At 50.6% G+C, this 22,143-nt stretch overlaps 1 protein-coding gene and 1 pseudogene across 1 annotated transcript in view; both read right to left on the reverse strand.

Moving 5' to 3' along the window:
* NPAS2 (neuronal PAS domain protein 2) overlaps positions 1–22,143 on the reverse strand; it is a 71,909-nt gene that overhangs the window by 37,128 nt on the left and 12,638 nt on the right. The window contains exons 4-6 of the mRNA XM_065891595.1: positions 19,682–19,771; positions 8,023–8,143; positions 6,917–7,030 (exon numbers count right to left, since the gene is read on the reverse strand). Of these exons, the coding sequence (XP_065747667.1) occupies positions 6,917–7,030; positions 8,023–8,143; positions 19,682–19,771 (325 nt within the window). The remainder of the gene's footprint in view (positions 1–6,916; positions 7,031–8,022; positions 8,144–19,681; positions 19,772–22,143) is intronic.
* On the reverse strand, positions 20,231–21,423 carry LOC136134144 (protein Njmu-R1 pseudogene; annotated as a pseudogene).

Raw genomic sequence — 22,143 nt, forward strand, 5'->3', positions numbered from 1 at the left:
TTTCCTCTGCAATCTAATCTGGCAGCAATGGCCGTGGCTGGAGAAGGACGCCGCGCATCCCCGTCTGGGTGGCAGGGACACTCTGCTTCTTACTCTCGGGGGCCTGGGACACACAGATCAGACTTCCCTCCACGAAGCTGTCCTTCAGGGCGAAACTCACATGTCCACTCCCAGTGAGGTCTGGTGGGCGTGCGGTTGGTTCCCTTCACTGAGACGTCTCAATTAGTTCGGCTCAGGGAAAAAAAACCCCAAAACGCCAAAGCCGTAACGTGAGGCAACCTACGGAAATCCCACAGAACATCAAGGGTGGAAAGCTGGAAAGCGTCCACTTCTGCCAGCATTTCAAATCTGGTTGCGTGGTTAGAGGTGAGTAGGTAAAATGAGGGCAGGGAAACTTTTATCCTCTGGTGTGTGGTTTCTGGAAAGCCCAGAGCAGCATGTTTGCTGAGGGTGACCTACTTGGAAGCACACCAGCCACTTTTGAAATACTGCTTTCTGGATTTCAGTCAGATGCACACTTAAATCCAAGTCTGGGGGCGGAGGTCGGCTCACAGAGAGGACAGCCTGCTTCCAGACACCAAGTTCTTTGAGGAACGGGGACCGGCTTCTTAGGACCCCTTCAAGCTGCCCCTTCTTAGGACTGTTCATTATGCCTGTGAACGTCATCTGGACGGTTCCTTCCCAATCAGACTGTAGGGCTGGGGCTACCTGACTTGGGTTGGGGGTGTATTTATTCGAAAGCTCAAAAAAAAAAAAAAATCTGTTAGCAGACAAACATAGTCCCAAATAAAGTAATTTTGTTTCAACTCTATTCTGGAAACAGTGGGCAGAGCAGAGGTGGCCCAGGGGCTGCTCTGACCAGTGGTCCACCCCGGGGCTCCAGGCCACATGGCTGGGGTCAGAGTGGGCTTTTTATGGGGACAAGATGAGACATGTGATTCTACATCCCAGCTTAGATTCCTACAGGAAGCTTCACAGAGCAGGATAGAAACTGTCCCGAAGTGAAACAATTCGAAGAAAACTACTTTCTCATCCCATTTCCTGACACGTACGTCTTCACACTGATTAAAAATCTAGGTTAAAGATGGGAAGTCCCGTCCCCTAGAACATCTGTGGCAAATGATGGAATCCTAAGGAGTGACCAAGACGTAAGGATACAGATGTAGGGAAATTCCATTTCGCTCAAGTATTTAGGCAATGGTTGGTGTGTTTGTCCCAGTGCCCAGGAGTGTGTGTTGCGGGGGAGGTAAGGTGGCACAATTGATGGGTGAATCTGGAAACATCCAATTAGAGAGTTTAAGCCCATCAACAAGGGCAAAGGTGCTTTGTCCTCCCCCGCCCCGGCCTCCCAGGGTCATAGGGCCAGACGGATCTGAGCAGGTGAAGCTGATGGCATCTTCATCTACATGGTGTAAGCGTCTCCTCTCTGGCTCCGTCCCACCCTCTCTTCCCTGCCCTGCAGCCTACACATTTAACTTGGGGCCTTTCAGCTTAAGGCCCAAGGGTTCCCGTGGATGTAAGTTTGGGGTAGCAGCCAGCACTTAGCAGCCTGGGTTCCCATCTATCTATCAGATGGGTCGCTGAGATGAGCTCTAGGCCGGGAGAGGTTGTCAACGACAGTTCTTGGGGGGCTCCCGAGTGAGGGGCCTGGGAAAGACATCAGGAAGGGGGCCACTGGCCTCCCAGCACCCCGAGACCCCAGGTGGGAAGGGGTCAGTGGGGAGTGAATGGAGGCCAGGGGTCAACTTCTCTGACCACTCAGCACTGCTCCAGAGGCCTGCCAGTGCAGACAGTCCACAGGGCAACAGAAAGTAACACACTCCAGTTTACCCAGTGTGTACGAAAGTGGATTTCATCTTCGCTTTGGATTTAGGGACAAAGAAGTGGCGGGAGCCCTCCAGGAAGCTGCTGCCCCTTCCCTGGAGTGTGCTCTGGGCTCAGCCAAGGCATGCTCCATCCTCAGCTCCCAGGGAAGGGCGTTATTTCCCCACAAGTCAGAAGTCTTTGGCCTGAACCCTGGATCTGCCCCCTTCCACCTGTGCATCCAGGGCTGAGGACTGAGCCTCAGTGTAGGTCAACCTGAGTCCATTGGGCACTTATTTATATGCCAGGCACAGACCGTGTGGGCCCAGGAAGGGGAGCAATGAGTCCACAGGTGAGTAAAACTCCCCATCCTTTCCAACCCATTATTTCCTCTTGACAGGAATCAAACAAGAAGACATCAGACAACACTCGTCAAACTCCTCAGCCCTACAGAAATGATAGGACTTTTCATGGTAATGGACCAAAGGAGGGTTTTCTGCATAGTTCTTTGAAGTATGAGCAGGTATTTTATGAAAATAAAACTGATTTGCAAGGCAGAAATAGAGACACAGATGTAGAGAACAAACGTATGGACACCAAGGGGGGAAGGCGGGGGTGGGTTGTGGTGGGATGAACTGGGAGATTGGGACTGACATGTATACAGTAATATGTATAAAACAGATAACTAATAAGAACCTGCTGTATAAAAAATAGTCTTAAAAAAAAGAAAATAAAACTGATGTTCACGGTCATATTTTCTATCCTTTACCTATTGCTCCTTACCCTGTGCCTGCCTGGGACCTTGGGGAAGCTGCACGGGGTGGCCTGTGTAATAATCGTGCTTCTGGATTTGATGCTTTGACATTTGGGGCCGTGCTGACTCTAGAGGGGCTGCTCCTCTCAGGGTCAGACAACTCCTAGAGATAGTAAACAACTCACTTCCAGTGTACGTTTCGGAGGCAAAACCAACCCATCCAGAGCTCACACCCCGCACCCTCTCCTCTATCAGGCTCTCGTACTCTGAGCCACTACCCACCTGCCCTAATCCCCGCCCACCCCCCCCAACCCAGGGCCAGGACCAGCCCTTACACCCGACAGCCTGCTGTAATTATTCAAACCAGCCAAACCCAAGCCTGCTTACTCTGCCTCGCCTGCTCTTTTTTGCAGAAACCATAATAGAGGCCTCTGCCCACGTTTCCTGAGCTCCCTCTGCTTTTGGCCTATCCTGGTGCCCCCGTGTGTGGCCCTGCATGGCGTGCTGTGACCGTTTCTAGGGCTCTGTAAGCATAAACCTCTTCATCACAGTCCTTTCCATGTCTGTGTGTCTTACCATATTTAATTTAAAACAAATCTAGGGTACTCTTAAAACAGCCTGGTACATGGGCACAGGACACGTGATGTGCACGGGTACAGACATCATGGACCAACAGAATGCCAGGCGCCGGGGAGAGGCCTGTGTTTGCATCTAAATGTGTAATCGCCACCTCGATCTGTGGGAAGCAGCAAAGCCTGAGGTTAAGAGTATGAGTTCAGGGTTAGAACGGCTCTGAATCTGGGTCTCTCACATCCCACCTGTGCACTTGAGACTTAACCCTTTATGAATCAATTTCCTCCTCTGTTAAGATGGAATGAGGTCTTATATGTGGAACCTAGAAAAATGGTACAGATGAACCGGTTTGCAGGGCAGAAATGGAGATACAGATGTAGAGAACAAATGTATGGACACCAAGGTCGGGAAAGCGGAGGGGCTGGGGGGCGTGGGATGAACTGGGAGATTGGGACTGAGATGTATACACTAATATGTATAAAATGGATAACTAGTAAGAACCTGCTGTATAAAAAAATAAAATTCAAAAAAAATGGAATGATGCCATATATCTGGAGAAAACTATAATTTGAAAAGATACATGCACCCCAATGTTCATAGCAGCACTATTTACAATAGCCAGGACATGGAAGCAATGTCAATGTCCACTGACAGATGACTAGGTAACAAAGATGTGGTATATTTACACAATGGAATATTACTCAGCCATAAAAAAAGAAGGAAATAATGCCGTTTGCAGCAACATGGATGGACCTTCACTCATACTGAGTGAAGTAAGTCAGACAGAAAAAGACAAATATCATATGATATCACTTCTATGTGGAATCTAAAAAAAAAAAGATACAAATGAACTTATTTACAAAACAGAAACAGACTCACAGACATAGCAAACAAACTTATGGTTACCAAAGGAGAAAGGGGGTTGGGGGAGGGATAAATTAGATCAGGATTAACAGCTATACACTACTGTATGTAAAATAGATAACCAACCAGGACCTACTGTACAGCACAGAGAACTATACTCAATATTTTGTAACAACCTATAAGAGAAAAGAATCTGAAAAATATATATATTCATATATATACACATACATACATAAGACTGAATCACTATGCTGTATACCTGAAACTAACACAACATTGTAAATCAACTATACTTCAATTAAAGAAAAAGAAAAAAAGATGGGATGACGCCATTAGGACCATCTCATGAGGTTGCTGCCAGGATTCAATGAGACAACCAGTGTCAGGACTGAGCCCAGGGCCTGGCACTGAGGAAACACTCCTAAAAGGTGAGCTATTTTTATGATCCCATCATTCCACGTTTATTGAGAAATAAACCTACAGAATCAAATCTGAATGATTTCTTATGTTAAACCTTACTTTAGCGGCCAAAAATGGTTGAACGTTGGTGACTTCATAGGGTTCCATCTTAGAAACTCATCTGACTGACACCTTTTGCTGTTTTAATCCAAGTGAGAATTATAGTTCAGTTTGTCCACAATTACATTTGGAGACTCTTGTCTCAAGAAAGCTCCCCTAACTTTGGTTTGTTTAGCAGGCTCTGCAAAGACACTCTGGTTTTAAACTCTTGGGTTTAAAACTTCCACTTTCAATGCCGTGTGTTTATAGCAGTAACAGTTCCCCCCACCAAAAAAAAAAAAAAAAAAAAAATCACACATAACTTCCAAACATCCTTTCAGGCAAACAAACATTGTCTCAACTTGAAGAGAAAATAAAGCCTTGCTGGTTTAAAAAAAAAAAGTCTCAGGTATTCACAATGAAGCCTGCCTATTTCCTTGAAATCCTCTAAAATGTGATAAAAGACAGGAAGCTTCAAAGCGACGCCCAGTAGCATCTTAATGAGAGTCGTGGAAATGTACATTCACAGGATAACGCTGCTCACCAGCCAATCACAACCCGGTACCCATCATTAAGTGCGTGTGCTGTTGTCACGGAGACACGTGGGAGCAGCATCCCATAATTCCCACAGACTCGGCACTCTGGGGACCCTTCCTTGCATGCGGCCAACTGGGATGGGCTGCTACCCCAGCAGCTGGCATTATGGCCACGGTACACATTTTAAGCAAATTCCAAACCACTGCTTATATTAATTCAAGGATAGAGGTGCCTGGCACCACAAGCAAGAGGAGTGCCATTAAAATTCCTATGGAGTGCCATGCAGCGTTACAATGGGGCAGTGTTTCTCAAAGTCCATGACCCTTTGCATCAGAACCCCTAGGTTGTTTTCCAACTGCTCAGTCCCAGCCGCGCCCTCAGGTGTGCTGAACTAGAATCTTCCAGGGACATCTGAGAGTCTGCATTGTAACAGGCTGCCTCACCCAGGGAACCACAGCACCGGGCTGGCACCACGTTGAGTTCTCCACGAGGTACCCCTTAGGTCAGTTTCTTTACTTCGTCGTGTGGTTCATTACACACGTGTCTCATGAGGTTCAGGAAAGCCTCTCAGATGAGTCTGATTAGACAAGGGCAGGTCTCGGCTTCATCCCGCTTCGCCCAGATTTAGGGGCCCCCTTGGGAAGGCTGCCCTGCCACCACTCCCAACCACTCGGGCACCCCGAGCCCTAGGTGGGGAGCTTCCGCAAAGGGCCCCGAGTTGGCCAAGGAGCCCATCATCCAGGCATCAGCCCTGAACACGGGGCCTGGAGGATCGTGCTGTTTAGCCTATAGTTGGAGCCTCTTAAGCAAAGCATGTATATGTACGCAAATAACATACAACAGGGACCGTCATTAGGACCCAGTGCCGTTACTTTGGCTGCTTCTAGTGGAAACTCTGGGACTCATCCGACGGGGGTAATAGACTGGACCGTGGGTCCAGAGTTAAACAACAGCAAGCGAAGCACCACAGGTCAGCTGCCAGCATCCACTCCCTTGTGTCTCCCACCGGCGCACCCCCTCCTTCCCGTGGCTCACCTTTCTGTATTTGTTTCCCTTTGCCATTTTTTCTCCTCCCCTCTTCTCTCTTTCTACCATTCCCTGTCAACACTTCCTTCTATTCCCCCTGCCCCATCTTTGCTATTTTATGAAATGTTAGAGCTTTCAAAGTTAGGTGTTTTGTGGGTTTTGAGGACTGGCCACTCTGTGCTGGGCTCCCCAGTGGGGCTGCGTGTTGGGACCTGTGTTTCTGAATCTCTGGCGTCAGGCCTGCATCCCCATTTTGCCTGGGTCAAAAGTAAAACGGATGGGCTTCCCTGGTGGCTCAGTGGTTGAGAGTCTGCAGGCCAATGCAGGGGACACGGGTTCGTGCCCCGGTCCGGGAAGATCCCACATGCCGCGGAGCGGCTGGGCCCGTGAGCCATGGCCGCTGAGCCTGCGCGTCCGGAGCCTGTGCTCCGCAACGGGAGGGGCCACAACGGTGAGAGGCCCGCGTACCGCAAAAAAAAAAAAAAAAAAAAAAAAAATGCAGAAGCCAAGGTTAGGGATCTTCATGTCACAATGAAGCCCTGTTTGGCTGTGTGTAGGCTGAGCCCGTTCTTTATCAACCGTTAAGTTGCTTCTCACAGCATAGAACTATTCCATTAGCCTGAAAATAAATAAATGAATAAGGTACGTCTCAGGGGGACGTCACGTGCTGGCATAAACAGGTGGGGATGCGTGTTCTTCCCGAATGGGAGGTACCATTTAGGAGCACAGAAAACACATCTTGGGAACACAGAAATCCAAATGCAAATATGGAAAGCACATATGCGCCCCTCCCTCCCGCCCCTACCTGCACGTTTGCATGAGAAAAGCCACTGCCCCAATCATACGACAATGAACGCTTACCGTTGTTGTAAGAGCGAAAATTTCCTACAAATTTTATGTATTCATAAGTTGGAAATTCCTTTGGGTTCAAGCTGCCTCTGAGAAGATGGCAATAAAACTCTAAGTCGTTGTCAGCTGGGCCATTAAAGGAAAAAAGGAGAAAGAGGGAATGAGAGCTCTACAGTGATTCTAGACTAAACAAGTCGCATCTTGTGAAACCCACAGGGTTTGGTCAACACATGGCCGGGCTATTTCTCTCATTATGACTGACTTTCAGACGTGGTTTTATAACCTTTGCAACACAGGTTTTTCCCCTCTGTAGTTTACAGATGTTTTGCATTCCATACTCGGACCCGATTAGTCTTAATTTGCTCACAGATGTCTGTGGTTGGTTCTGTCGGCCTTAATTAGTTCTGGTTGTTTTCATACTGTATATTAAAATAAAGCTGCTCAGAGCTGCTCTCCTTAATTTAATCTTTCCACTTTGCTCTGAAGGAAAATCAGATGTACCATGGGACACATTATTCACGGAAAATGGAGTAAGGCTTGAGTAAGTACAAGGCACCTTTGCTACTGCCGTCAAAATACACGTTTCATTAGGTGACCAGACCAGCTTTCTATCCAGGTCGCCAATTTTGACAAAAACTTTAAAATTCCATAAAACCTGCAAATGTATATAAATAACCAGATGACAGCCTCAGAAGAGAATTTGGAGTTTTGACCTAATTATTCAGTTTTTAGTTGGTTACTTAGTATCACAAATACAAATCTAACCTCACAGTGTCCTCCAAAATAAGAAGATTATTCACTTATTTTTGTACACTTTATTACTAAAAGGCTCTCATGTGGGGAAAAAAAAGGGATCTCTTGTATTACATGCAAAACAAGTTATTATTCTTAAGCTCTGTGCTTTAAAATTTTCCGCATAAAAGTTCAACGTCTTCCATATTCCAAACTCCGGTTTTAGCTTTGAACTTAAAATATACCTCTAAGGATCTTGGAAATGTTCTGAGTCACAAGGAAAATTATTTTTAAAATTAGTCCTCCCTTCTTAATTCATTCTAACCTCCTTTCAGAAGTGACATTCTCATCTTTCTATCTCGTAAAACCAGTGAAGTTAAACTTACATTTTAAGTGTTCTGGGGAGGGGGAGTCCGTCACAAGCATGTGGGAAGAAAGCATTTTGTAGACTTCTGAGTGTTCTTGCTCTGGAAGGAAACGTAACAAATTCTGATCCGTGACATCCGACTGGAAAAGAAAAGAAAGAGAACCAAGGCACACATTCCACAAAGACGAAAAATGAAAAGCAAAAGCTGAAACTTCGTGACAATTCAGAACCGGTTTCTGAAATGAGAAGTTCCAGATCTGATTTTCTGTGAAGACTCTGTAATTTTGAATTGTAATCTAAAAGGGTTTACCTGTTCCAATGCAAACGTGCTCTTACCTATGGGCCTGAGAAGGAACTAAGACTCAAGCCAGACAAACACGCATTGGAGCCCCGTGTGCCGACAACACCCCCGTGTCCTGGCTGGGGCGGCGTGGCTGGCGGGCAGCCCCCGCTCGAGGCCAACCACGCACATGAAGGCCCCTGAAGAGCCCATGGGTTCCTTTTCTGACCTCTAGGCCAGGAAACGCAATGGAGTCTAGACTCAGTGTTATCCAACAGAGCGGTCTGTGATGATGGAAATGGTCTGTAACCTGCACGGGCTGTTAGGGAAGCCACCAGCCACATGGCTTCAGAGCGCCTGAAACACGGCTCGTGTGACTGAATTTTGTTGGTTTTTTTTTTTTTTTTGCCGCACGCACAGTTTGTAGGATTCTTAGTTCCCCCATCAGGGATTGAACCTGGGCCCCGACAGCGGAAGCACCGAGTCCTAACCACTGGACTGCCAGGGAAGTCCCTGAAAACAGAATTTTTAATTGTATTTAATTTTAATTATTTTAATTGAAATTTAAATCACCACGTGTGGCCGGTGGCTCCCATACTGGACGGTGCGGGTTGGAGATCACGGTGGGGAGAGAGGAGACAGGCACTTCTCCATCCCTCAATAAACTCACCCCCTCCGACAGCTTCAAACACCGTCTGTGCACACCCTTTCATCTGCACGCCAAGGCAACTCGCTCTTGGGTGTCCTGGCTTCACATCCCATCTGCCTCCCAGATGTACTTGGGGACCCCAGATCCACATACATCCCCAATGTCCTCATCATCTCCTCCCCCCGCTGTGTTCTGTCCCCACGTGTGGTGTTGTCAAGCAGTCACCTGCCCATACCCGACACCCAGCTGGCATCCTTGACCTCTCCCTGTCGTCTTCACATCCAAACAGGGTCTCAGTGCTGTGAGATTTTCCTCCCTCGAACTCCCTCAGATCCATTCACTCCTTTTCCTCTGGCCTCTACCCTAGTCCAGGCCATCATGTCCTCTGGGCAGTGATCTGGCCAAACTGGCCTTCCCACATCACCTTTCGTCTCTGTCCAATTTGCTCTCTGCCAGCGGCCCCGTATCAGACCAAGTCAGCACCTTGCCAACGAACACAACATTGTAAATGAATTCTACTCCAATATAAAATAAATATTTTAAAAAAACAAACTTTCGTGGGCTTCCAGCTGCTCCTGGGATGAAGCCTTAGCTCCCCAGTTCACTAGTTGGGCTCAGCAGAGCACAGCCTCCGCTCCCAGCCCGTCTCCAGCCCTCCAAACTGCCTTTCCTCCGGGCTGCCGGCTTTCCTCTTCCTCTGGGCCGCCCCTCAGGCTGCACCCTCAGGCTGGAGCATCCCGCACCCTCTGCTTGTGCTCAGGAACTCCCGCGCTGCCTTCAGGTCCTGGCCTTGAAGTCCCCTCCTCTGAGAAAGCAGCCCTGACAGCCCCTCACCCAGAACAGGACCACTGCCCCTGCTCCTCTGGCCGCTGCGCCCGTGTCATCTGTACCCACTGGGGAAGGGCACATCTGTGACCACGTAGTAAGCCCTGGGACGGCTGGCGAGGCAGGTGAGAGCCCTGGAGGTGGAGTGTGAGAGCCAGCTCTGCCCTCCAAGCTGTACTCTGCTTGACGGGAAGATGACGAGGCTGTGAGGGTGACACGGGCTGCTTTGAGTCAGCGGCCGATACAAGGGCACACGGCAGATGCCAGGCGTGATAGGGGTTCATTAACCATGTAGGAAACAACTCCAGGCTTTCTTGTTCTTTCCCATGATAACGTGTGTCCCCTGCCTGCCTCTCCCCTGTACCCCTGACATCAGATGGTGCTTGGCCTTCAAGAAAAACATGTTGAAGAGCTGAAAGAACAACATGGCAAGTGCTATGATGGAAGCGAAAACCAGGCGCCTGGAGAACTCTGAGCATGGGGTGCAGAACCCAAAATGACGGGGTGCGGGGGCCTCCCAGGGACGGTTCCCATGGGGAGGGATCCTTGTGGCGGGCGGGGGGGGCGTGTCTGGGGACAAGGCGGTGTCCACCAGGCAGCCTGGGTGCTCCAGGCAGGGGCACAGCCCACACAGAAGTGGGGATGGGGGTGAGGGTGGGAGCCCTGACAGCACCGTGGGTGGGGGAGGAGTGGGGAAGGGCAGTAGGGCTCGGGGCTAGCAGCCCACAGAGGAGTCAAGGCTGAGCTTGTGTGCCAGGGGACCCGCTAGGGTGCGTGGAGGAAGGTGGGCAGGACTGTGCTTGTATTTCGGACCCTCTAGTGGCCTGGGGAGGAAGGGGGCACAGGAGCCAGGCTAGAGGTGGTCGAAGTCTGAACAGGTCCGGGGAAGGGGAGACACAGAGGAAGGGGCCGTGTCCAGACGACTCAGCCAACACCACCATCCGACTGACACCGACTCAGGGTGCCGTGTGCCAGCCGCGGCTTCCGGCACCGGAGGGAAGCACGGCAAAGGGGGCAGGTCCCTCCCCTCCTGCAGCCACGGTTCCAGGACTGTAAGCATGTGCTTGGTGGCTGAGGAAGGGCAGGGCAGGAGTGGAAGGAGGGGCTCTGGGGGTCCCCAGGCTCCCTGCTTGGACGCACCTGTTTGGATCTCTGTGGACAAATACTCCACAACCCCCCCGCCACTAGCTGTGCTACCATTTTCTCATTCTGGCTTTTTCTCCAAGTTCCTTCTGATGTTCTTGACTTTATTTTAAGCCCAATCCCTTTAGTTTTTTAGAACATGACTAATGCTCACACATGACAGTACTCTCTCTTCTTAAAGACATTTCAGATACTTGAAAATGCTAACTCCGTCACCACATGGTCTTTTCTCGGAGGGCCAGTCAGAAGCCCACTTCCCTGATGGAGGGGGTGGCAGAGCGCAGGGTGGGGGGCCGCCTGGCCTCGCTGCTCCTGTGGGACACGGTTGGCAGGTGACAGGGCATCTCAGGTGACAAGTTCTGCACAGAATAAAGACGAACACTGGAGGGAGGCGGGGGTCATGAGGATTATGAGTTGACACACGAGGAGGGCTGAGAACACACCTGGCAAAGAACGAGCACTTGCTATGCCTTTGCTATTATACTCCCATCAGGCCATTTCCATGTGCTGGAAACCAACACGAACAATGATATTTTGAGAATTTAAAGCCTAGCGCTTACAGGAGAGTAAATTATACCTGCAACTGAACTGTCCCTTGAATGCACTGAGCTCTGTTTATTAAAATCATGGCAATTACAGAGACAAGGGAGGGAAGGCACCATCCTCACAGCTGAATCACCTTATCAGGAACATCACTGACCTGTTGGAGGCGGGAGGTTCTCCATCCAAACTTATTGCTATGCCCTTGGCTACTTTGTCAAGAATCCGGCCCTTTTCTGAGTTTTGCACTAGATGCCTGCTCTAAATCCCCAACAGCACTTCTCCTACCTTTTCTCTGGAGGCCCTGGGACAGCCCGGGGCGGATGTGAACAGACAGGAAGCATATTCCTCTCTCTGTCTTTTGAACCCACAGCACCGGTGCAGTCGTACCAGCAAAGTTAAATGCGCCTGCACCGGAGTCCACAGACTGGCCGGCTGAGCTGGAAGCGCGCCGTGTGGACATCCAGTTCCGGATGTCCCCAAGGGGCCCCGGCAATTCTGACTGGAGATCTGTGTCGGCCACGATTAGAAGGGGGATCGGTGAGAAGCCTCATGTAGAGAAGAGGCAGGACTGGGCTCGGCAAGCAGAGAGGGCCCCGGGCTCCCGAACGACCGGGGCATGGGAGGCATACGTCATCTGCTTTGATTCAGGTTAGATTCAGAATCAAACTGACGGCCAGAGAGGGATGCTTTCCGAAGACAGTACGGAGAATAGCTCCGACCCGGGAGGAGTGAAGAATAAATTCAGGTAGAAGAAGGACCAACTCTAAAGACTCTCTCTGTTCATCAAAAGAGCCTGAAGAGAGGGAAAGGCAAACCACAAAGCGAGATCAGATATTTGCGGCACACAGATCTGTGGTATAAGCCCGGAAGGAAGGGTCAGTGTGATATGCTGCCTTGTCGTCTGGCAAAATCGAGAGGGCCTTGACTGGACCAACCAAAGTTCTCCTCCCCACTCTGACGGCAAGTTCCTTCTTGCCACTGATAAGGTCCCCTGGCTAAACAAGCCTCCTTACTGCTGGGGGTGGAGAGGACCAGGCGCAGTTACTGTTCATCCTGCAAGTGGGTTTCAGTGCCCTGCCAGCCAATCACATCCTCTGTGGGAACCAGGGGGCACCCCAACCTCTTGCTACTACCACACCACCCCTGCTTGTTCACTCTGTTCCCAAGTGCAGCCCCCGTGCGTCCCTGCATGGCACGCGGTACGCTCCTCCCTGGGGCCGTAAGTACACGTGATTAACACACCGTCAGTTAATACACCGTCTCACCTGTCCAGTATCGGCTGTTGTGTATTTGGCCATCCCTGTCACCCTAGGGCAGAGTGACGAGGACGCGATTAAAACCATGCCCGACAGAGGACTAGCGTGGAAAGAACGCTTACAAATCATTACACAAAAGACCCAGACAATCCAGTAGGAAAACGGCAAAATACCTGAAAGAGCATTTCACAGAAAAAGGAACTCCAAACGGCCGATAAACTATGCAAAGACACTCAGTCACACCATCAACTGGGAGAAAAGCAAATCGAGACTCCGTGAGATGCCTTCGCACGCTAGGTTGACAAAAACTGACAGTTCTGACAATACCAAGTTCTGGTGAAATGGAGGAGCTGGAACTCTCCACCCCACTGCTGGATGGTGGAGTGGTGCCATCACCACGGAAACAACTCGGTATCACCTAGTAAGGGTGACGGGTTCCTACCCCACAACCCAGCGATCTTACACACAGTCAGCTCTCTGGAGGATGCTTGCAAATGTTCATCAGGAAATACGTACAGACATCCACAGACACACCCTCTCAGAGTTCCACACTGGCCTGGGGGCAGGGATCGTAGCATGTGCCTACAGCAATGAGGACAAACCAACGACAGCTACGCCGGACGGTGTGAGACCACGAATCCCTTAGCAAAGCTGAGTGAAGGAGAGTGTACCAGAGTACACTTCCTGTGACCCTGTTTACATAAAGTTAAGCCAAAGGTCACACTAAATTACAGTGATTAATGATGAATTAAAAGTTGGCAGAATTGCAGAGAGAAGCAAGGACACGATGATGTGGAAGTGGTCATCTCTATGCGGAAGGGGGTGGTGTGACGGGAAAGGAGCAGACAGGAGCTTCTGCGGGCCTGGTCATGCTCTGTTTCATACCCTTGGTGACAGCTACATGTATGCTTGCGCTCACCTTATCATTAGTTTTAAAATGGAACCTACGTTTTATACATAACTCTGCAGGTATGATACAGAAAGATCAAAAGGCACATAAAAATCAAACAAATCTAACTGGCAACCTGGACCCTTTTAACCTGTGATCAACCCTGAGCTGCAGCCACACCTCCCTACTGGGGCCCCTCTTAGACAGAGCATCCGCCCAGGTCCGCCCTGACATGAAGCCACCTCCGACAAGCTGACCTGGACCAGGTGGGTTCTCCCAGCAGGTGAGGACAGGTGGGTGACGGAGGGCAGAGGTATGCTTCCTGGAAAGCCCTGCGTGGCCAGGGACTTGCTGCTGCATTTCATGGTGTCATAAGCCAGGCGCTCTGTCTTCCTCCTCTGTGACCTCTTCTCCCTGCTGTGACCCTTGACCCAGGAACCTGGCCCACTGTCCCCTCTGACCTTGTACTTCCAGCCAGAGGTTTTACTTGGAGAAACAGCGTTACACAGAGGTATTTTTTTGGTGAGTAGATTTCTCCAACTTTATAAGTCACTCGGTGCCTTAGATTTTTTTCGGGGGCGGGGTGGGGGGAAGTTGTGTTATCCACGCCTGTATTTCTCACTCCTGAGGCACTGCCCACTTGTGCCAAGCTGTTTGCAACTGCTCTCCATGCAGGAGCCCCACTTGCAAACCCAGTCCCTCATTCAGTGAGCATTCGGGCATGTGGGTATCTGCGCGGGGCTGGGGACAGGGCTTGTGCCTGACGAGCGATGTGTGATCCAGCTCCTTAGGCCAACATCGCGTTCATTGACAGGTCGGAAGAGCAATCCGGGAAGTTAAATTTTCTAAAAAATCAACGTCCAAACAGGAAACACAGACCGTGCCCGCTGTGGGTGTCATCTGGCTCTGCCTCGGCCGTACTCTTCCCCAATTATGTCCAAGGCGTGTGACGCTCGCCCCTTGGGTCTCCTCCATCAGCACGCTCACCTACCGGGCAGGTCTCTGCCTTGACCGCCTGTGTTAATTCTAGATGCCGAAGTGTGCTGGCGTCACCACCACGGGTAAGTTGTGACGTTCCCTTAAAATCACTTTCTGCTTTGAGCTATTTTCTTCTAGCTTTTCTCTGTCAAACTGGAAAAGCAAGCTCAAGGATCTTTCAACAGGACGCTGCTGTACAAAAATCTACCGTGTGAATTTTGGAGTGTCTGAGTTTCTAGTGGTAGGAAGGATACACAGAGAGATACTGAGACTTTTGACAGACTTAGAAGAAGAAAGGAATTCTTGCTGCTCTTCCCCCCCCGCCCCCCCAAATCGCCAATGGTCCCCCAAAGCCTGGCCACACAGGGCGCGGTGGGACCCAACGCAGGGTATGCCAGCCCGTGATGCCAACAGGGGGGCGTCCCTGCTGCTGTGAGGCCCTTGGCCTCCAGCGGGTTGTCTCTGCCGGCCATGCCTCGATTGATGGCTGCCTCTTCCACGAGACAGGACATTGCCTTCCAGGTCCTCACCCCACCAGAGAGCATTCAGCTTCCCTGTCACATGTAGATGCCTGAGTGGTGGGTGAGCACCAAGTTCTGGGGTCAAAGTGTCCGAGTTCAAATCCCAGCCGCACCACGTGCTGGTTGTGGGACCTCAGCTGCTCTGTGCCTCGGTCTGCTCTTCTGTGAACAGGAGTAAGTACCTATTTCTTAGAGTCATCATAAGGACCAATCAGTATAAGGAAAATGGACCTTCTAAGTGCTTTCGCCATATTAATGCATAGAAGGGACTCTTAATAGTGCCTGGGACATAGTAAATGCTCAATAAATATTGGCTACCTTTTTATTAGTCTTTAATGGCTTAACAGGTGAAATCTCTCAACAAAATTGCAAACCCTTAAGGTTTAAAGAATCTCATACGGATTTGCAAATGAAGCGACTGACAAGGGATTAATCTCCAAAATATACAAACAGCTCATGCAACTCAATATCAAAAAAACAAACAACCCAATCAAAAAATGGGCGGAAGATCTAAACAGACATTTCTCCAAAGAAGACAGAGATGGCCAAGAGACACATGAAAAGATACTCAACATCACTAATCATTAGAGAAATGCAAATCAAAACTACAATGAGGTATCACCTCACACCAGTCAGAATGGCCAGCATCAAACAAATCTACAAACACTAAATGCTGGAGAGGGTGTGGAGAAAAGGGAACCCTCCTATATTGTTGGTGGGAATGTAAATTGGTGCAGCCACTATGGAAAACGGTATGGAGGCTCCTTTAAAAATCTAAAAATAGAGCTACCACATGACCCAGCAATCCTACTCCTGGGTATACATCCGGAAAAAACTATAATTTGAAAAGATACATGCATCCCAATGTTCACTGCCCCACTAGCTACAATAGCCAACACCTGGAAACAATTTAAATGTCCATCAACAGAGGAATGGTTAAAGAAGATGTGGTATATATACAATGCAACACTACTCAACCATAAAGAAGAATGAAATAATGCCATTTGCAGCGACATGGATGGACCCAGAGACCGTCATACTGAGTGAAGCCTGACGGGGAAAGACAAACATCATATGATATCACTTACATGTGGAGTCTAAAAAAATGGTACAAATGGACTTATCTACAAAACAGAAATAGAGTCACTGATGTAGAAGACAAACTTATGGTTACCAAGGGGGAAAGGGTGGGAGAGGGATAAATTGGGAGACTGGGATTGACATACACACACTACTATACATAAAATAGATAACTAATAAGAACCTGCTGTATAGCACAGGGATCTCTACTCAATACTCCCCGATGATCTGCATGGGGACAGAATCTAAAAAAGAGTGGATATATGTATACGTATAACTGATTCACTTTGCTGTATACCTGCAACTAACACAACATCGTAAATAACTATACTCCAGGGGCTTCCCTGGTGGCGCAGTGGTTGAGAGTCCGCCTGCTAATGCAGAGGCCATGGGTTCGTGCCCCGGTCTGGGAGGATCCCGCGTGCCGCGGAGCGGCTGGGCCCGTAAGCCATGGCCACTGACTGTGCGTCCAGAGCCTGTGCTCCGCAACAGGAGAGGCCACAACAGTGAGAGGCCCGTGTACTGCAAAAAAAAAAAAAAAAAAAAACTATACTCCAATAGAAATTTAAAAAAAAAAAAAAAAAAAAGAACCTCATATGGGCCATTTGAATCACTGCATTGTCTGTGGACAGGTCCTGGGCTTGTACTGAGAAATAAGCAAGTTTGAATTGAAGTGAACTAAACTGAAAGCAGAATTCCTAAGTGGCAACCCAACTCCTCAGCATCAGAAAAGTACTAGGTAGAGTGGTGGCGAGTTTGGGCTCTGTGCTCAGTGGGCCGGGCCTCAGCCCTGCTCTGCTCCTTGCTGGCTGGGCCACCTTGGTCTCATCCTCTGTCAAGTGGAGGTGACAGGGCAGCTGTGTAATGGGCACCAGGGAAGTTTCTTGTCCACCCACTAGCAGGGATACAGCGAATCCTAAGTAAAAAGGGAAGAAGATGACGGTTTGGGTAAAAGCTACAAGTAAATGTGGAGATCGTCCATCCTGGCCTCACCTCCGCTGGGGAGTGTGAGGGCTGACTCGGTGTGTGTCTGGGTCCACAGACAGGCACTTAATAAGCATTCAAATGGGTCGGGCATTGACAAATGAGAGTTGGGGTCATTTTCTTACTCTGGAAGGGCCATTTCTCTGGCCCTTCCAGAGTAAGAAAATAATTCGTAAAAGGTGATTCTGAGTTGCTCGAGAATTTCGAATCAGAGTCCCCAACTTTCTAAGTTCGCTCTGCCACGTATGGCAACTGGGTCATCAGGTAATTCCAAGAGGAGAAATCAGAACACTGCAAATCCTCTTTCCCCAAACAGCTCCAGCCACACTCCAGGCCGTTCCGGGGTTGACACCTGTTTGCTTTTCATCAGCGCCTCCCACTGCCCGATCCCGTCCACTCGGTTCAAAACCCAACCCCCTCCAAAGAAGCGCCCCACCTCCTCAGATCAGCCCAAAGAAGCTGTGCTGATTTGATGGGGTCTCATCACTACTCCAGCATGAGATGAAAATCAAGATGAAACTGTTTTCCCGACTCCTTAGGGCTGAGTGAGAACCAGCCTCTTCTGACGGCTCTCAGAGCAGAGAACCACCAGCCTCGTGCACCCTGGAAATGGGCTGAACCACAAAGGGCAGATGGATTCAAAGTAATGCAAAGGTATCTGCCTTGCAACGCAAAAAATGCTTTTCTGGGCTACAACACACAGTGACCCACAAAGGAAAAACATGGACGGTGGTTTTGATCTACACACAGCGTTGTCTGCAGCAGCAACCGGAGTGGGGAGCGGCTTCTGAGGAAAAGAATGATCCAGGACGATGTGGAATCCTGGGCCATTAGGGAAGCTGGGGTCACCACCGCCTGCGGAGCGGGGGGTGAGCTGCCCACACAGCAAGGCCACAGTGCTCCCGGGCAGGTGCGGCTCGGGAGAGGCCACCATGGTCCTCCAGCATCACCTGGCCAGGCAGCTGCCACCCTCCTCATCTGTGTCCTGGCCGCGCGTCCACCCACGTGCGGGAGTCAGGGGTGGGGGCTCAGCAGTTTGGCGGGGCTTTTGGGGAGGAGAGAGAAGAGAGGACGTTTTAGCCCAATCAGTCCCACAGGTGGGTACAAGCTTCCTTCCAGATGGGTCTGTGTGGGAATAAACGATGGTGTGGTGGGAAATGGAAGGCTGACCAAATGCCTCTGAGGGGCCCTCCGAGGTGGACCCTCCACCAGCCGGGTGCTGTTCTGTGAGTCAGAGCATCCTGATGGGGGTACCAGGGAGCCCGCAAGGCTCAGGCTGAGAGGAGGGAGTGTGATGGAAGATGGGAGGGGGAGGGAGAGGGGGAAGGGGGAGGGGAGGGGAGGGAGGGAGGGGAGGAGGGAGGGGGAGGGAGAGAGGGGGAGGGAGAGAGGGGGAGGGAGAGAGGGGGAGGGAGAGAGGGGGAGGGAGAGAGGGGGAGGGAGAGAGGGGGAGGGAGAGAGGGGGAGGGAGAGGGGGAGGGAGGGGAGGGGAGGGAGGGGGGAGGGAGGGGGGAGGGAGGGGAGGAGGGAGGGATGGGGAGGGATGGGGGAGGGAGGGGGAGGGAGGGGAGGGAGGGGAGGAGGGAGGGATGGGGGAGGGATGGGGGAGGGAGAGAGGAGGAGGGAGAGAGGGGGAGGGAGGGGAGGAGGGAGGGAGGGGGAGGGATGGGGGAGGGAGGGGGAGGGATGGGGGAGGGAGGGGGAGGGATGGGGGAGGGAGGGGGAGGGAGGGGAGGAGGGAGGGATGGGGAGGGATGGGGGAGGGAGGGGGAGGGAGGGCAGGGAGAGAGGAGGAGGGAGAGAGGGGAGGGAGGGGAGGGGGGAGGGAGTTGGGGGGAGGGAAGGAGTTGGGGGGAGGGAGGGAGTTGGGGGGAGGGAGGGAGATGGGGGCAAGGGCCCGGGACCACACGGCACTCGCCCTTCTCCGCACCCCACCTGGCTCCCCGGGACAGGACGGCAGAGCCTGCCCTCCTGCCCAGACCCTCCTTGCTTCTCAAGTCCTTCCTGGTCCAACAACATCTTCCCAGAGTATCTCACTCCCCCCTCCCACCATCATCCCCGGCACTGAACCCTCACCACCAGCATGTGTCACAACCTACTGCATCTCAGTTACATCTCCAGCGACCCCCAAACCCCTTCTGTCCCCAGCCGTCTGGTGCACATCCCTCCACCAGCTCTCAGGGGGACCTTGTCTTTCTTTGCAGCTGTCTGTCAGCCTCCGTAAAGGCTCTGAGCTCTGCTAACTGTGCTGTAGGCTCACGGCTCCTGGGCGGTTTCTGGGGCACCGGAGGGTGAGGACCTGCACCACAGCCCCCGTTCCAGGTCTTGCTTGTTCCAGGATGACACAGGCCTTCACCCGCCTCCCTCAGGAAGCCTCCGAGGCTTGGCCTCGGCCTGGTGGAGGGCACTCCTTGACCCTCCTCACACACAGACTCCCGCACACCTGCAGCGCCCCGGCTCTGAGGTCTGAATGGCTCTCCAGGAAAGAGGATCACACGTACTGGCAAAGGCCATCAGAACAGAAACTCACCGGTAAATGCCCAAGGAGAGGCGTGATGCTGTCAGAAACGTAGAGGATGCTGCCGTCCGTCGTCACAGCGATGATGAAGCCGTCTAATGCCTGCGGAAAACACAACAGGTTGAAGGCTCCTCAGTCATGCTTTCATGGACGAGAGGGTCACCGAAGCCAAGGACCCCGGGTTAGGATGCCAACTTTATTTCGTAACCCTTCAAATATTTTCACAACTATCACGGTACTTTCCTGTCTGGCACACAAGGCGGTTTCTTACACAGAATTTGTCTAGCCCAGGCAAACTGCTTGCAAAGCACAAAAAGGCTTGGTGAAAAACGGGACCTACTGGTGTCATGAAACAGAATTTAGCCATGGAAACTACCTAACTAGTTGTTTGTTTTTTTTTTAAATGTCTAATCAGGCTTAATCCTAAAAGTACAAAATGAAAAAAATCTCGAATGTGTTTCAAATAATCTGAAATAGCAATCCTATGACAGTTATAACAACAGCAATTTCAAACACCAAGGCTTGCATAACTTCACAATACAATCATCTCAAAACATGTGATCAAAAACTTTGGGCAGGAGTTTCTTTCATAAATCCTTTGAGGATAGCTACCACGCTTTCGGCTTTGGGCATTTCTTCGTGTTCCACTATAACGACCTCCAGAAGGATATCTCCACTACCACAGTTCTTTAGGAACACGAAACACTGAAACAAAGCATAATGATTCATTTCAGCCCGCCAGAGAAATCTCTTCAAATTATCTGCGTCTTGTCTGGCTGGCCTTTAGTTTAAAGTTCTCCAGGACTTGCCGAAAAAGAAAAGGGTTACCTCCGTCAGCACCATTCAAAAAAGCCTGCATTCCATCCTCACAAGACCAGTTGCTTCCTGCGCCGTGGAACTGAGGCTGGGAGCTACTAGCGTCGATGATCACGGACTTACGCTGCTTCTCCGTGGAGACCATGCACAGAGACGTCACGGTGCCTTCGTGAATAAGGCCTTGGAGACTGGCCACACTCAGAAGCCTGAGAATGTCTCTTTTTGCTTTTTCATCTGATTCTTTAACCTCAACAGGAGTATAACTCAGAGCAGCATGTAGCAGAAAGGTAAGCTTCTTCTGAAAGAGATGAGCCACCCTTTGGATTGGGCATACCGCATCCTCAAAACAGCTGCTCGGGTAGGACTGTATGCGGCTCTCCCCACCCCTTTCCTCACAGTTCCTGCTATTTTTCAGCCCTTGAATAGACTTGTCCAATTCAAGCCTGAAAAGCTCAAGTCCTTTTTCAGACCCTCCTAAAAAGCAGACCAGATACTCAAGAGTTATGTTCGGAGTCCGTCGTTGCTGTTTAGTGAAGCAGTCTTTCTTGTGGAAAAGGCGGTAGTAACAACTGACTCCGTAACCTGGAGTTCTCAGCTCCACTCACGCAACACTACCCAGCCCTTCAAAGACTGCCCCCTTAGAAAGACGCTTAGCGATGAAACTGCGCGGCTCTGCCTCCACTTCAGAGGGTAGATTTGCATCCGCCAAGGAGAGGCTGAAATCATCACCGGAGGGAGTTTCTGCATCTGTGCCACTTGGGCTTCCACCATCACTGAACGCTCGCTGCTGTGCCAATCTGCTTCCACGGTAGCTGCAGACACAGTAGTGGCTGCTGGGCAGTGGCTTAAGTCTCCGCTCCTCGGTGGGGCCGCCCTCCTCGCTGCTCTCTCGCTCCCCCCTCACCTCCATCCAGCGATTCCTGCAAGGAGGGGAGCATGGCGGCGGCCTCTGAACGGCCCTGTACCTAAGTGGTTTTAATGATAAGCGTACCTTTGGGCCGAATCAGAACTATCACAGTGACCCATTAAAAGCTGTCAGTGATATTTTACAGTCCTTGTCCTACCCCCAATAACACTCTGAGTTCACTGGTAAACATTCACTAAAAGATAGCAGACCTCACAGAGGTGTTAGAGAAAAGAACCACTGTGCCTGCTGGTTGGCGTAGACCTCTGCTTACATCCATTGCCATATAAAGACCTCCTGAAGGAAGTGTTCGTAAAGAACATTCACGTGAATCCACCAAAGTGAAAAGTAAGGACCGATGGGGAAGTGCTGTGTAACTCAACCAGATCCATGAGAACAGCTGTCCCTCGGTATCCGTGGGGGATTGGTCCCAGGACCCCCGCAGACACCAAAATCCACGAATGCTTAAGTCCCTGAGAGTTGCCCCCGTATCCTTGGGCTCTACATTCTCAGATTCAACCAACCTCGGATGCGGAACCCACAGACACGGAGGGTCAACTGTATTTCAAAATAACCGGAAAATTCATCTGTTTAGAAGTTTTTACTGAGTGCCTGCTCCATGCTAGATGCACTGCTCTGGGTGCCCATGAGAGAAGAGATACAGGCCGTCCGTGTTATCTCACAGACTCACTGTTTTGTTTTCAGATTCCTTATCAGGTGCTCTCATAAGACACACGAGAAAGGTGATTTCTAA

This window comes from Phocoena phocoena, chromosome 14 (genome assembly GCF_963924675.1).
Source record: "Phocoena phocoena chromosome 14, mPhoPho1.1, whole genome shotgun sequence".
Lineage (NCBI taxonomy): Eukaryota > Metazoa > Chordata > Mammalia > Artiodactyla > Phocoenidae > Phocoena > Phocoena phocoena.